Below are 13531 nucleotides of genomic sequence, written 5' to 3' on the forward strand. Positions count from 1 at the left end.
ATAGTTTTTAACGATATATTGTAGTGACATTTTACATCTCTTGTAAAATAAAATCAAGAAATGTTAACTGTTACCATCAACAGAGCAGAGACATTGGAAATTAAAGAATTAAATGTGAATATTGTGAAAAATATTTTTTAATAAGTTGATTAACTTCAGTAGTGTGGAGAAAATATTATTATTTTGAGGATAAAAGAAATGGTGTATGTTTTACATATAAAAAGTTATAATTTCTTTCATAAGTCTAAATTAAAAATTATAATTAATACATTATGCTGGTAAATAATATTTATCTAATCATTTGTATGTAAAATGAATATTTCGTAATTTTAAGTTATAAATTTAAATATTTCAATATTGGGAGGATTTTTTTTAAATGACACCATAACAATGCAGTCTAGTCAATGGTCTCTATCTGTATTGATGAATTGCTTTTACCATAAACTTTTGTTGATAGGTATCCATCCACCTTCCGTCCTGGCCTGGCAGAGGACCAGAGCTGCAATTCCTGTCACTACACCCCAGATCAGCCACCTTTTTGCCCTTGCCTTCCAATCAGAGTAACTGATTATTATAGCCCCTGCCTGCACTCCAAGGAAGGCATGAAATACTGAGATCAAGCATCCTGAAGAACAAAAAAGTTAATTACCATTTAAGATACTCAAGAAAAACATAAAAGTAGCCAAAAGACATGTGTCTGATACAGCGATTCTTAGAGACAATAGTGGAACAATAGAATCAGTATTCAAATTTTTAAGATGACTGAATATAATTACAGAAATAAGAGAGGAAATAAATATATTTAACAAAAATGAAATAAAAGAGATATAAATGGTGTTGATTGCCAAAGATATTTTGTGCTATTGAATTATAGAATTGAAGTATTGTTATATTTCAAAAAATTCAATTTATTAAAAGGAATTTCACAAATGTGAATTAATGAACTAAAACCTAAAACATAGTAAATTAGAAAAAAGATAAATTATAAATAAAACAGTAGTCTTACAAGAACAACTGAACTTTAAAAACTAATATAATGTTAAAATCAATATTGCGTAAGAATAAAAAGAAAAATAGAATAATACATTTAACTATAATCTTAGAACTTCTTATATGAAGAGAAGTAAGTTCTATAAAAGACAAAAGATGTGATTAAGATAAAGATTATGATCATTTACCAAAAGGCCCTTCAGGATCGAATGGCCCTGTCTTGTAGACCTCCATTATACCAAGCCTCTGGTACAGATGATCCTCACCAAACAGGATGATCTTGTCAATGTACCCAGCGAAGCCTCCAGTACATTTTTCAAATTTACTATTGTACTGAACACCTCCCGGACCAACATAACCACTGTAAATGTTTGATTTATGGTAATAATAATAATACAAATAAAAATCATCAATACAATTATTACTTTTTAATAAATTAGTTATAGTAAATCACACAATGAATGATAAGGGTTTAATAATTAATCTATAATGGGATTAAGCTCAACTATGGTTTGATCAGCCCAACAAAAAAAAAAAGTGATATTTGAAATTTAGATTGGTTAACTACTGAATTTCCAATATTATGTTATAAATGAATATTATATTGGGGCTTTGAATTATACCCTTTCACCATTGACCTGAGCTGCACTATAAACCATAGCTCTATGAAGGTGAGGTATCGTTTTATATTATAATTCAACGTCTGGAGAACATATTGTTTAAAAAATAGATTAGATAAGATTTATACAGACATAATAACTTACGCTGGGCAGCCAGGATATTGATAGAAGAACATCAAATACACATGAAGTGCTACAATAAATACCATAGCAACCCAAATAAAAGCAAGGTTTAAAATATCTTTTAACACATGAAACAGTTCATCCTATAAAAATAAAAAATTGATTTCATTGAATAAAAATACATATAAAAATATAACACATAAAAAATACTAACTACTTACTTTCCCAAAAGATATGTTTATCATAAAAAAGGTAACAAGAGACGCCACAACTAAATATACAACACCAAATCTTTGTAGAACACCAAAAATCCTGATATGTTCTAAATCTGGACCTGGCACAACTGTGTTCAGCGATAAGCCAATTAAAAATAATAAAATTGATCTCTGAAATTAATAATTTTATAATACAATAAACTACTAGCAGATTGAAGAATAAATAAATAAAAAACTATCATATTAAAGTTACATTTATTTGTTAATTTACATTACTTCTACTGAAAAGTTTTTTAAAATTACTAAGCAATTTCACTCAAATTAATATTTAATTAAATGCTATAAAATTAAGAGACTTAAGAAAAATCAACATATTCCATAAAATTGTTGTTACAAAAATATTTTTCTTATTCATACCAGTAATTCTTGTGTGACAATAAGCATTAGATAAGGATGCTGTTTAATTACTGTCTTACAATATAGAATCTAGAGGAAAGAGATTTTTAATATCTCAACAGTACAAAATTAAATGATATAAATTAAGTTGGGTATCAATAAATACTGTTTCGAAATGAACATTTCTGAGATTATCTAGGAAAATGACTAGAAACAAATTACCCCTTCTGATAACTTACAATAGATAAGTAAGAATTTAACCAGGCAATGTAGAAAGAAATCACACAAGATATTGTTGGAAACTGTATAAAAAATATGCCTACAAGGATTTAAGAGGTAATATTTGCTCAGAAAGTAAAGATTATTCTCAGAATCTATGCAAAATTATTCTTTTTATATTATTTCTGAATGTTTATTCATAATGAATGTATCTTTTTTCTTATTTTTTTTTAATTTTTGAATATTTATAAAAATGTGTAACTTATGTCCTACATTATAATTTTATAAATTTTATATACCCTTAAAACTGAGAGGAATATCTTAATTCTAGGGACCTTCTTCTTTAGTTGTGAATTTATGGAAATTGGAATGCACACACCCATGATCCACATAAACCTGGAAAATCAAGACATAAAAATCCTTTATTTAACAACTAACAAGTGATTTAACTTCTTATAATATAACAAAAATTACCATGGAAACAGAGTATCAGCCATATAAAGCCCATTCCAAGTAGAGTGCTCAAAAATTGTGTAACCTCCGGCCCCACTATTTACAAATATCATCAGAGCAATACATATTCTGTAAGAACATAACTTTAATTAATTTCAAATAGACAATACATTTCAGTATATTATCACTGGCGTACCTATGGTTGACTTTTGGGACTGCGGGCAAATTTATTTTTGGTGCCCTAGAAAATTATTTTTGAGGCAACCCCATCCAAAAAAAAAAATCTAAAAATTAAGCAATATTTAGCACTAAATTGTAATGCTCTCATTTGATTAAAATAAAAAGTTTTTTTTTTCTATTTAGTTATCTGAATAAATTTTTAAAAATATGCTTCTATGCATTCGTATGCATAGTGCCTGATGCAAACGACCTTTTCTGCACTACGTCTTAGGTACGCCATTGGATATTTCCGAAATATATAATTATGTATTTACAAAAAATTACATTTCCAGAGAAATATTCTTTTAAAATTCAAGAATGACTATTGATTCATAGAATTATTAAAAATTCTATTTTAGAAATACAACTTATAAAATTAAAATAAATTAGTGTTATAAATACTTTATCAGATTATTGACAAAAAGCATAATTAGCTAGGTATAATTAGAAATAAGTGACATTCTTGTAAGTAGGAAAAAATTTAAAAATCATAACAAAGTATCAAAGACTGATAAATTGAATATTAAATGATTGAAAGAGCTTATTTTAACTATGGCAGGTTAACCAATGGATAATAAAGTTTTTCTATCTATAGCAGATAAGTTGATATTTATTACATGGGTCTACCATGAAATGAAGTTCAACCCTCACAGATTTGAATCAAATTACTGTCCAATTCAGACCACAGCTGAACAGAGTGCTACCATTACATGCTTTAACACCATAACCTCAAATGATCCTATTTTCCAATATAAGATTAGATTATCATCAATAATATTATATTAAAATGTTTCCACACTATAATCTATAATGTTCTATTCTAAATATAAATATGTTCTAATTCCAACCAAATCTTGAAAAACAAAAAATTGTAAGAAAGTAGTTAACAAAACTGAAAATGATAGTAACCCAGAACAATATAAGAGGTTAAAATATTCTTACTACTTTATTATAAACCTTTTAAGTTTGATTTAACAAAGTTTAGATACCTCATATGATTTCTGATTTTAAAATATAACGTGGAAAGAAATTGTCCAATAAATTATTAAAATATTATACAAATAACTTAGTCAAGATTAATAGAAAATAATTAATACTAATGACTTTATTTATTTATTATTTGACTAATTGTGCAACATACCCCCTAAATGTGTCGATTGCTTTTATCCTTACTTTCTTTTTACGATCTGGTATTGAGGCATCATCGCCCATCCATTCCTGTGGTGTCCTACATTTTGAAATAATTAAACTAATCAGATTCCAGATGAGACACAAGAACAACAGAGCTGCCAATATTATCAGGAGTGCTGAGAAAAAAAACCATGAAATATGGGTAAATTGAATTATGTTCTAGTATATATTCACATATATGAATATTTTTTTGAGAGGATACAAGAATGGCCATAGTTTTATAATTTTGATTCTACTTCCTTCTATAATGACTCTCTCATAACATCAATATTTATCAATATAACATATGGAGAATTTACTCATAGAAAGTATAATTTGATTTGGCCAGCCTCAAAGAAGGATATTTAGTGATATTAAGTCAGCTTTGAGGAATTAGATTATATAATGTAGTGGGAAAATTACAAACATTTTTAAAACTGATTTTTGTGGTCTCCAGATTTTGTGAATAGCACGTCTAAAATCAATTTTTTTCCTTATTTTATCAAGGAAACAAACATTTTAGGAAATCTATAATTGTTTTATTTCATTTTAAAGTACCTGAAATCTTACTGAGTACAAATTATTAGATCTATAAATTAAAATTAATACTTACGTTTGTATATATTTACAGGGTCTGAAATAGTAAAAATATCACATGTTTCATTTTTGACGTTTAAATGGTATACACCAAATTCACCCAAATTCTTTGGGCGTACTTCACAGATTAATGATTCTGGATCAGGATAGGTGTTAGAAATATTTTCTCCAGCCCTGTAAACCCTCCATGATAATCCATATTTTGTTGAAATTTTTTCTAAACTAGTATAATTTATTGAGTTCACATAGGTAAAAGGACACTAAAAAAAAAAAAGAAAATATTTCAATCAGTTAAACTACTAAAAGTACAGAAAATAAGAAAGAAAGATAAATAGTATTAATAAAAATATAGTTATGGTGAATGGATTCAATGAAAAAATATCATATTGAAATAATTACGTATCAATAAATATATTCCAATCAAGAAGCCATTGCTGACTTAGAGATGAGATTGCTCACCCAAAAGAGAAGTAAAAAAAAATTTTTTTGCATATTATTTCAGAAATAGTTCTATCCTAAATGTGACTACCTACTGAAAACATTTTAAGCATAGTTATTTACAAAACTGAAAGATGGCACATTACCACTTTGCTTTTAAAAATGATTTAAACTGATAGAATTATAAGAGTATGTATATGTATATTTCAGTGAAATATACAGTTGTAATTACAAAAGTTTTCCTGTTTGCAATTAGACAGTGATTGTAATGATTGTGTCATATTTTCTTTTGCTCCTCTTGTAAAATTTAGTGATGTATCTCTTTTCTTGCAAGCAATATATAAAAACCAATTACCACAGAAAAAAATGAAGACTTTTCAAATAATGTAGTCATTTAAATTTTTTAATAGTAAATAGTGACAGATCTTTTAAAAATTAAGATTTAATCAAAATGTAAATTATTGGCCTTAAGTTAGAATGAAAATTAACTGAATTATTAAGTAAGTTACAAAAGGAGCTATATATTTTTTGTCTAATTTTAAGCAAGTGGCAAAAAAATAAATAATGTGTTGATTCTTTGATTGTCTGTGATGTTGTTGTTGTAATGTTTAGATTATCTGATGGAAATAAAATTAAACCTCGCGTATGAATAATCTTTTATTCTTTGAAGTTCTTAGTATCTTGTTTTTAGTTTCAAAATTTTATATTTCAGGTTTTATATTATATGCAGCATTATTGCCATATTACAGCATGAATTACTCAATAAATCTTTTCCCCACGGGATAAACATTAAGTGAAAATTAAACAAACATGTGTCTTAATTTAAATTTTAACAAACATTTAAATTAACTTTAAATTTCAACAAGCATATATTATAATTTAAAATATATTACATATTCAACTTTTAATGAACATTACATTACATTCATAAATAAATGTAACAACATAATTTTAATCTAAAGTAGAGTTTTAAGTGAATCTTAAAGTTTGATACATTTATTAGCTGTCGGTAGATTTAAAAACTAAAAAAGTTCTTTGAAAACTTACTAGGAAAAAAATCTTTTAGTTCCTAAAACTACCAACAAATGATGAATGTACCAAACTTCAAAACTTCATTTCACTGTATTTTTATCGGTTAGTAAGTTTTGGAATTAGGATCAGGTATTAAAATAATTATTATATCATATTAATATAACAAGAGCAATAAATGGTCCAAAACATCGCATGTAGTAAATATATAAGATTTTTAGAAGTTTAAAGGTTTTTATTCCTACTTTTATATTGGTTTGAATATTATTATCAAAATAAATGCAGAAGGTTTTAAAATTTTGTTTTATTTTATTAATCATGTTTTGATCCTTCTTCATGTGAAAAGGAACAGGAAAGTTGTCAATATTCTTGTTTACTAAATAGTCACTTCATCAATTATTAACAATAATCCTTGATAAATAAAATATATAAAACATTAATATTATAGGAATTCAAAATATTTTAAAGATATACTAGAAATTAACTATAATGATATCAATCTTATTTTAAAGAATCTCCATTATTATCAGGCACTTGACATCATTCAATAGAAAGTTGTTTTGACCTATACTTTCAAATAGTAAACATTTTTTAATTCATAGATATTTATATTGTCCAATGATATTCTTGAAGTCCTTAAGACTGTTTATAATTGCTTAAGGAAACTGGTTGATTCCACAAAGTGGCCTTCACTTGAAAAAAGTGAAAGTTTATTTTTCAAATACCAATCCAGTATACAGTTATGCAGAAAAATTTCTTTGTCAAAGAAGTGAATTAATACATATTTCATTTCTATTACCAAACCAAAAGAAATAATAAGGAGCATTGAATGAGTAATAATTTTAAAAATGTAAACCAAAAAGATCATTATATGAACGTATATACATATATATTTATATAAATTATATAATACACAAAGAAGTAATAAAAGATTAAAGAAACATATATCAATACTAAAAAAACAAACTAAAAAAGCACATGTATCATTTCTGAAATAACCAATTCAATTAAAACCTAGTCACATCAAGATATTACTAAATAGCTTCAAAATTGATAAAACAAAAATATGACAAAGGCTTCATTTAAGTTGAAACAGTGGTAAGTATTAACAACAAGAAAATCAGAAATGTAAACTTGGTATCGGAATATGTTTAAACTGTTTACATCAGTTCAACGCTACAGATAATTAATTATAATTTGCTAAGACATTTCAAATGTCTCTGATGTTTTTGAAGGCAAACTAATTTTATTCTGCCCTTATCATTTATTAAAGTGTCGAAGAAGCAAATTCCAAGAAATGGTATCACTTGAGCTCCAAGGATTCTTTCAGTCTCTGGATATGGCATATAATTGTTCAACCTTATTAGTATATTATATTAATACTGGTGGTACTCTGATACTGGTGATTGTAGATCTCCCAGATCCACGTGGTAGTTTATTTGTGTCTTTACTTAAGCCACTCAAGTTGGTAGTTCTATTTAACTATCTCAGGTAACTGAAGATGATAACCATGTTTTAACTTTGTAAAAAAAAAAAATTTCAGTCCTTTGGAGAAGTTCCTGGGTCTCTTATAAACCACATTAGTATTCCTCTGATACTACATTAGGGATAAAAAAGAATTGAGAAGACATTTGGCCATTACTTAAAAAAGTTTCTTGAAATTTTAATTGCAGATAAGTAAAACTAGTTAAACAAAAGTCATGGGCAGAATATTTATGGTAGTACATTAATATCTCAAAAGCTGAAGATAGATATATTTCTTTTATTAGTTTGTGATAAAAATTTTATTTTATAAAATATTTCTGAAAAGAATATCTAATCTTATTAAACACTCACAGCCCACAGATTATCCTTTGTTAAAATACTTTGAAATTTGAGAACATTTCACAGACCAAACACCAGCATACACAGGACTCTAAGGGGCGCTAGCATAAGAGCGTTTTATTTTCAGGATTCTCTGAATGTGTAGAGAATGCATTAAATAATACATAAGTTGCTACATTGTTATCTGTAAAAGTTCATGAGTGAAGATGTTAGGGTTAGAGGAAACATTACCGTACCAGTTATTCCATTAGTATACATGAGCACATAATCCCTTTAGATTTGTAAAGGAAAAACATAATTACTCTATAGTAGTAAAAATAAAATATTTATTTGAAATAAAATGTACAACAAACACGAAACACCATTATTTTGACAGATGCTGCGGTTTAAGCAGTGCTCTCTTGAACAGGACCAGGATGTATAAAGTGGATGAGTTGAGGGTTGGATGTACTACAAGCTGTCATAGTCCTAACTAGTGCACATTTCGGTTTTGCTCCTGAAGCAATGCCATTCGGGTGCAAGGATTTTACAAAAGTTAATTTTTTAAATAAATTCATCTCTAAGTTATTTATTTTCCTGGTATCGATAAAGTTATTTAATAGAAATAAATTTCTCTTATTTAGTTCATTAAATAAAAATGAAGTTAGCTATAATCAGGTCTTTTAATGCAATTTGTATAGAAATGTTGCAGTTTTACACCAAATTAACTGGAGTAGTTCAACCACAAAAAACGGAAGGCATCTCTACTTGTGACTGGTATTTTATACCGTATTTTTGTTCTGGTTACTATAAAAATTTAGATATGTAAGTAGTTAAATGGAGTAAAATTTTTCACCATCATAATTTTATTTCTATGAATTCCTACCAAACAATATATAACAACGAATTGAAAAAAGTCCAGATATATTTTTTAAATTTCATTTGATGTTAACATCTAAAACACATACACATATCAATCTTTATATTAATCCTAATAACATTGTATAGCAGGGTAAAATAAAGCATAATTTTGAGCTAGATATGGTGTAAATAAAGTGCGAAGGTATTGTACTCAGAGTAGAAACCCAATCTTCATATTAATTGTCAAAAAAAGCCAAAATGTATATTATAAATTATAACAAGAAATATCATAATTGAAATTTTTAAAATGCTAACAAAAAATCACGAATAATGCATATCTCATAGAATATGTGGAATATGGTTTGGGTGCGGTCAAATTAAACTCAAATAGTAATATTATGTACTATTTTTACATGACCCAACGTTTCACCCCACATTGCAGGGCTGTTTTGATGGTCAAGAAAGTCAAAGGCAGAGTGAGACTCATTCACACAGGTCAATCAGCAATCTTCCATCATATCTCATAGACTTTTGAGTATTATCATTGACATTTCTTAAAATTTAAAGTCTTAAGTTGAATTAAAAAAGTATTATTAAACAAATGTAATGAATGATCATTGGAATTTAAGATTTGTAATGAAAGAACGTGCTTAAAACAGACCCAGGTTATAATGGTTATTACTCTGCATGCTCCCGGTAGTTCGATGGTAGTTAAAAGTCATGTTAAAACAGCCTTATATGCATGATAGATGCAGCATCTTATTAGATTAATTTAATGGAAATAAAATAATCTTATTAGAAATAAATGAAACAATCAGTCTTAAAAATCTGTTCTGCATAATAAGTTACATCGGATTCATTGCCCGTGTCTGTGTCAAATTTGTGGCTATTACGTCCACTAAACGACTGAATAAACAAGATAGAAATAGTAAATAAAAGCACCTATACTCTTCTTGGAAAATAACTTAAAAGTATATGTGTACGTATATACATATAAATATATGTTTTTTTCGACATTCTCCTATAAAAAAATAAATTATAATGAGTATGGGATATATATGCATTAAATATATTCCCTTGGATTACCTAGTGGCAAATTATAGGTTTATATAACACAAGGATTGTATATATTACGTATATAAACAACTTTATTTTCGACTTGATGACATTGGCCTACTATTTATTCAAGCAACTTTCAAAAGCTTCGATGGCAGTTGCTAATTATTTTGATCAGGTGGACAACATATTTTTTTGATTACTTATGACATCAGACGTTTACTAAGTGAAATTTGTTTAAGAACTTAAATTATGCGTGGGAACGGGAGTTCCTATCTTTTATACAAGACTGCTCAAAGCGTCAGTATTGTGAAAGATTATGAACGACCTCAAAATAATTACGAACAAGAAACTAATTTCAGTTACAAACTTCCGTATCTTTGAACGCTCGTTTGAAATCTTAATTACTATTCAGTATTTTTTAATTTTATTATTATTATTTCTGTTTGCACTTCTATATACCCGGGATTTTTCTAAAAAAACAATAACATTATATTTATATATATATATGCTTTAACTAATCAAGAGGAAATTTGTAGAGTATGCGATCAATAAAGAAAATACAAAGTTAGTTTAATTTTTATTTAAAGTGCGGCGAAGTTTCGGCCTAATAGAAAGCTTTCATCAGGGCAAGAAAATTGATACAATCATAAAAAAAAAAGTAACAAATAACTATAATAGTAGACAATAAATAAGAGAATATAAAATCTATTTATTAATGAAAATTCTTCATTACCAATGAACTTTGTTTATGGTGAAATGAAAATAAAAGAAACAAAAAAATTAAATAATAAAAAAAAAATTATATTTTATTAAACAAATGAATTCATTAAGACGACCAGTATATAGAAAAATTTCAGTTTCCAATTACTTTGGTACATTCATTCTTGATAATTTTTTTTTTCAATTAGTGAATTTAGCTTTAAGTTATATCAATGATTATGCTCAAGAATTCTGTACGATTGGGGTTATTCCAGATTTTAAAAATTTCTTTTCATCTTGAAAGATTTAAAATACAGTTTGTCTATTTTTGAGAATTAGTTTATCAGCCCAAGAGAAATAATTCCCTTGCAGAAAAAAATATTGTATTTATTTAACCTTTTTAAAAAATTTTCAAATTTACAAAAAAAGTCTTTAACCGGTAATATTACAAACTAGCGGTTGAAGAGGGGAGAGTTTGAAATTAAAATTAGTGAATGGTTGGCAATTATTTTAAGGCCGTTCAACTTCTTTCTCAACATAGGTTGGAGCAGTGTTAAAAATAGCAAATCTCGATCCCAAGCGTTATTTAAATTCTTACCGCATAAACGTCAGACGTCATATAGTCATATAGCCAATGGAACTTCAAAGAAAGGGGACGTTTTGGGGGAGTTTTGATAATTTGCACTTCATGTTTTGAAGGTGGCGAACACAAATTGTAAATTTGTCTCCTCATCTTTTCCTACTGAAATATGAAAAATCAAGTAAGTAGTATCTTCTCAAATTTTAACTTTTTCCTCAATGATCGAATATTATATGTACTATATATTGTTATTTTATTAATGAAATTAATACTTTTATAAACTTAATAATAATATGAAAAGTATATTAAAAAAAAAATCAGCTTATATTAAATTAGAAGAGTAAATTCTCTATATTTTTGTACTCCATAATAGTTTTTGGTCCCGAGCAAGGGCGTACCCAAGATCAAAACTACGGGTGGGGGACAAGCCAAAATCAGTAAGGCTATCACATTTCAGCAGGCAAAAGGCGAATGAAACCAGTGCTTTATTAACTAGTAATTAGTATTTTATTGCAAAAAATATTATTTTTTATTAAATTAATAATTTTGTGTCACTTATAGAGGAAGGGCAGCCGCCCCCTACTGTCCCCATGGTCTGGAGGATTGCTTATAAAAATAAATCCCAAATAAAATATAAAGCAATTTTTTTTTATGATTAAATTGTAAGCTTATTTACTTGTTTCAAACTTCTTATATCTCTCTTAAATTTATTAATTTTTAACCTATTCATTTGGTGTCAACATTATTACCTATTGTTATTTTATATTCATTTGTTTCTACATTTTTACATACAACTCAATATTTACGACAGATCACCGGGAAAAAAGAATATGAGATATGGTAGAGTGCGATGTAATGAGAGGATTAAGTATAAAGCGTTAATAACTAAAAAAAAATACAAAGGGAGAAGAAATAAATAAAAATTAAATGTAAATATTGTAGCAATATATTTCGTTTATATTATTTGTTGTATTATCTTCTAAGACAGATGAGAATGCTGTGTGTGTGTGTTATAGCAAGCCACTATATTTGCATTTCAACCTGTAAATAAAGCATTTCTCTCTCCGAAAATAAATTCGCGATGGCAAATTGGAAATTTTAATCGATATAAAAAAATCCCATAAACAAATTTTTCGAACTTTTTCAAAAAAATTCCACCGAAATTACTATCTGGTCCTCATTTCATTGGACCCCGTTGGATTAAAGAACATGAAATGAAAAAATAATTTTATTCTGGGACATTTGTCCCCTAAGAATAAATACTAGGTTCATACATTAAGATTTTTACCTGGCATACATTTGCAAGTTTTCAGTAAGTAAAATGAAATTACATTGGGGTATTGGCTTAACTACTGTTTATAATATTAATCAATATATGCCTATTTATTTGACTACAATGATGCGGAGGTTTGGTTATACAATAAGTAGAGGAATAGGCGTTGTTCAAAGGAAAGAATGGATGAGGACTGGTGAATGGAGATCAGAAGAAAATTCCAGAACGAGGTTGCACGTATGACAAAGGATTTGCTAAATAAGACGGTTCTATAGGGGGGCATATATACATCAATCGGTTGGGATCTAGTGTTTAATGAGTGGATGGATGAACGAAGAGTGAGGAGATTTAGGATATAGAAAACCAAGGTGGTATTGCCTTCGGGAGGTTGGATTGAGCTACTTCAACTCGAGGATAAAAGCATCACATGCTCCTAAACATCCCCGGGGTGAAATACTTATTCAGCACAAAAATATCAGAAATTTACATTGATTTAATTTATTATAATTTGATTTATTTTATTATTTTTTGTTTTGTTATGTTATGGAAAATAACCTGAAAATTGATTAATTTATTTGTCTTTTTATCTATATCTCCGAAAACAAAACTTAAGATGGCAAACCTTAAATTCTGGTTCAGGATCCACAAAAATATGAAACCGCAACATACTAAAAGTTTCCAGGTGTATGTTCTAATGCCTAGACTAATAAGAAATATTTATTGTCCATCTTGCTAAAACTAAAAAAAAACAAAAAAAAAAAACTGCTCTCAAAATTTTTGAAAGTTT

The 13531-nt window shown here is 27.4% G+C and overlaps 1 protein-coding gene across 2 annotated transcripts in view; it reads right to left on the reverse strand.

The window, feature by feature from the left end:
- Positions 1-13531, reverse strand: part of Hgsnat (Heparan-alpha-glucosaminide N-acetyltransferase) — a 32243-nt gene that overhangs the window by 6196 nt on the left and 12516 nt on the right. For both annotated transcript variants that reach the window (XM_014427752.2, XM_014427754.3), the window contains exons 3-10: positions 5019-5262; positions 4377-4542; positions 3038-3145; positions 2863-2959; positions 1955-2119; positions 1755-1876; positions 1179-1351; positions 439-625 (exon numbers count right to left, since the gene is read on the reverse strand). In XM_014427752.2, coding sequence (XP_014283238.1) covers positions 439-625; positions 1179-1351; positions 1755-1876; positions 1955-2119; positions 2863-2959; positions 3038-3145; positions 4377-4542; positions 5019-5262 — 1262 coding nt within the window. The remainder of the gene's footprint in view (positions 1-438; positions 626-1178; positions 1352-1754; positions 1877-1954; positions 2120-2862; positions 2960-3037; positions 3146-4376; positions 4543-5018; positions 5263-13531) is intronic.

Source organism: Halyomorpha halys, unplaced genomic scaffold, assembly GCF_000696795.3.
Source record: "Halyomorpha halys isolate HHAL.00 unplaced genomic scaffold, Hhal_1.1 Scaffold669.1, whole genome shotgun sequence".
NCBI lineage: Eukaryota > Metazoa > Arthropoda > Insecta > Hemiptera > Pentatomidae > Halyomorpha > Halyomorpha halys.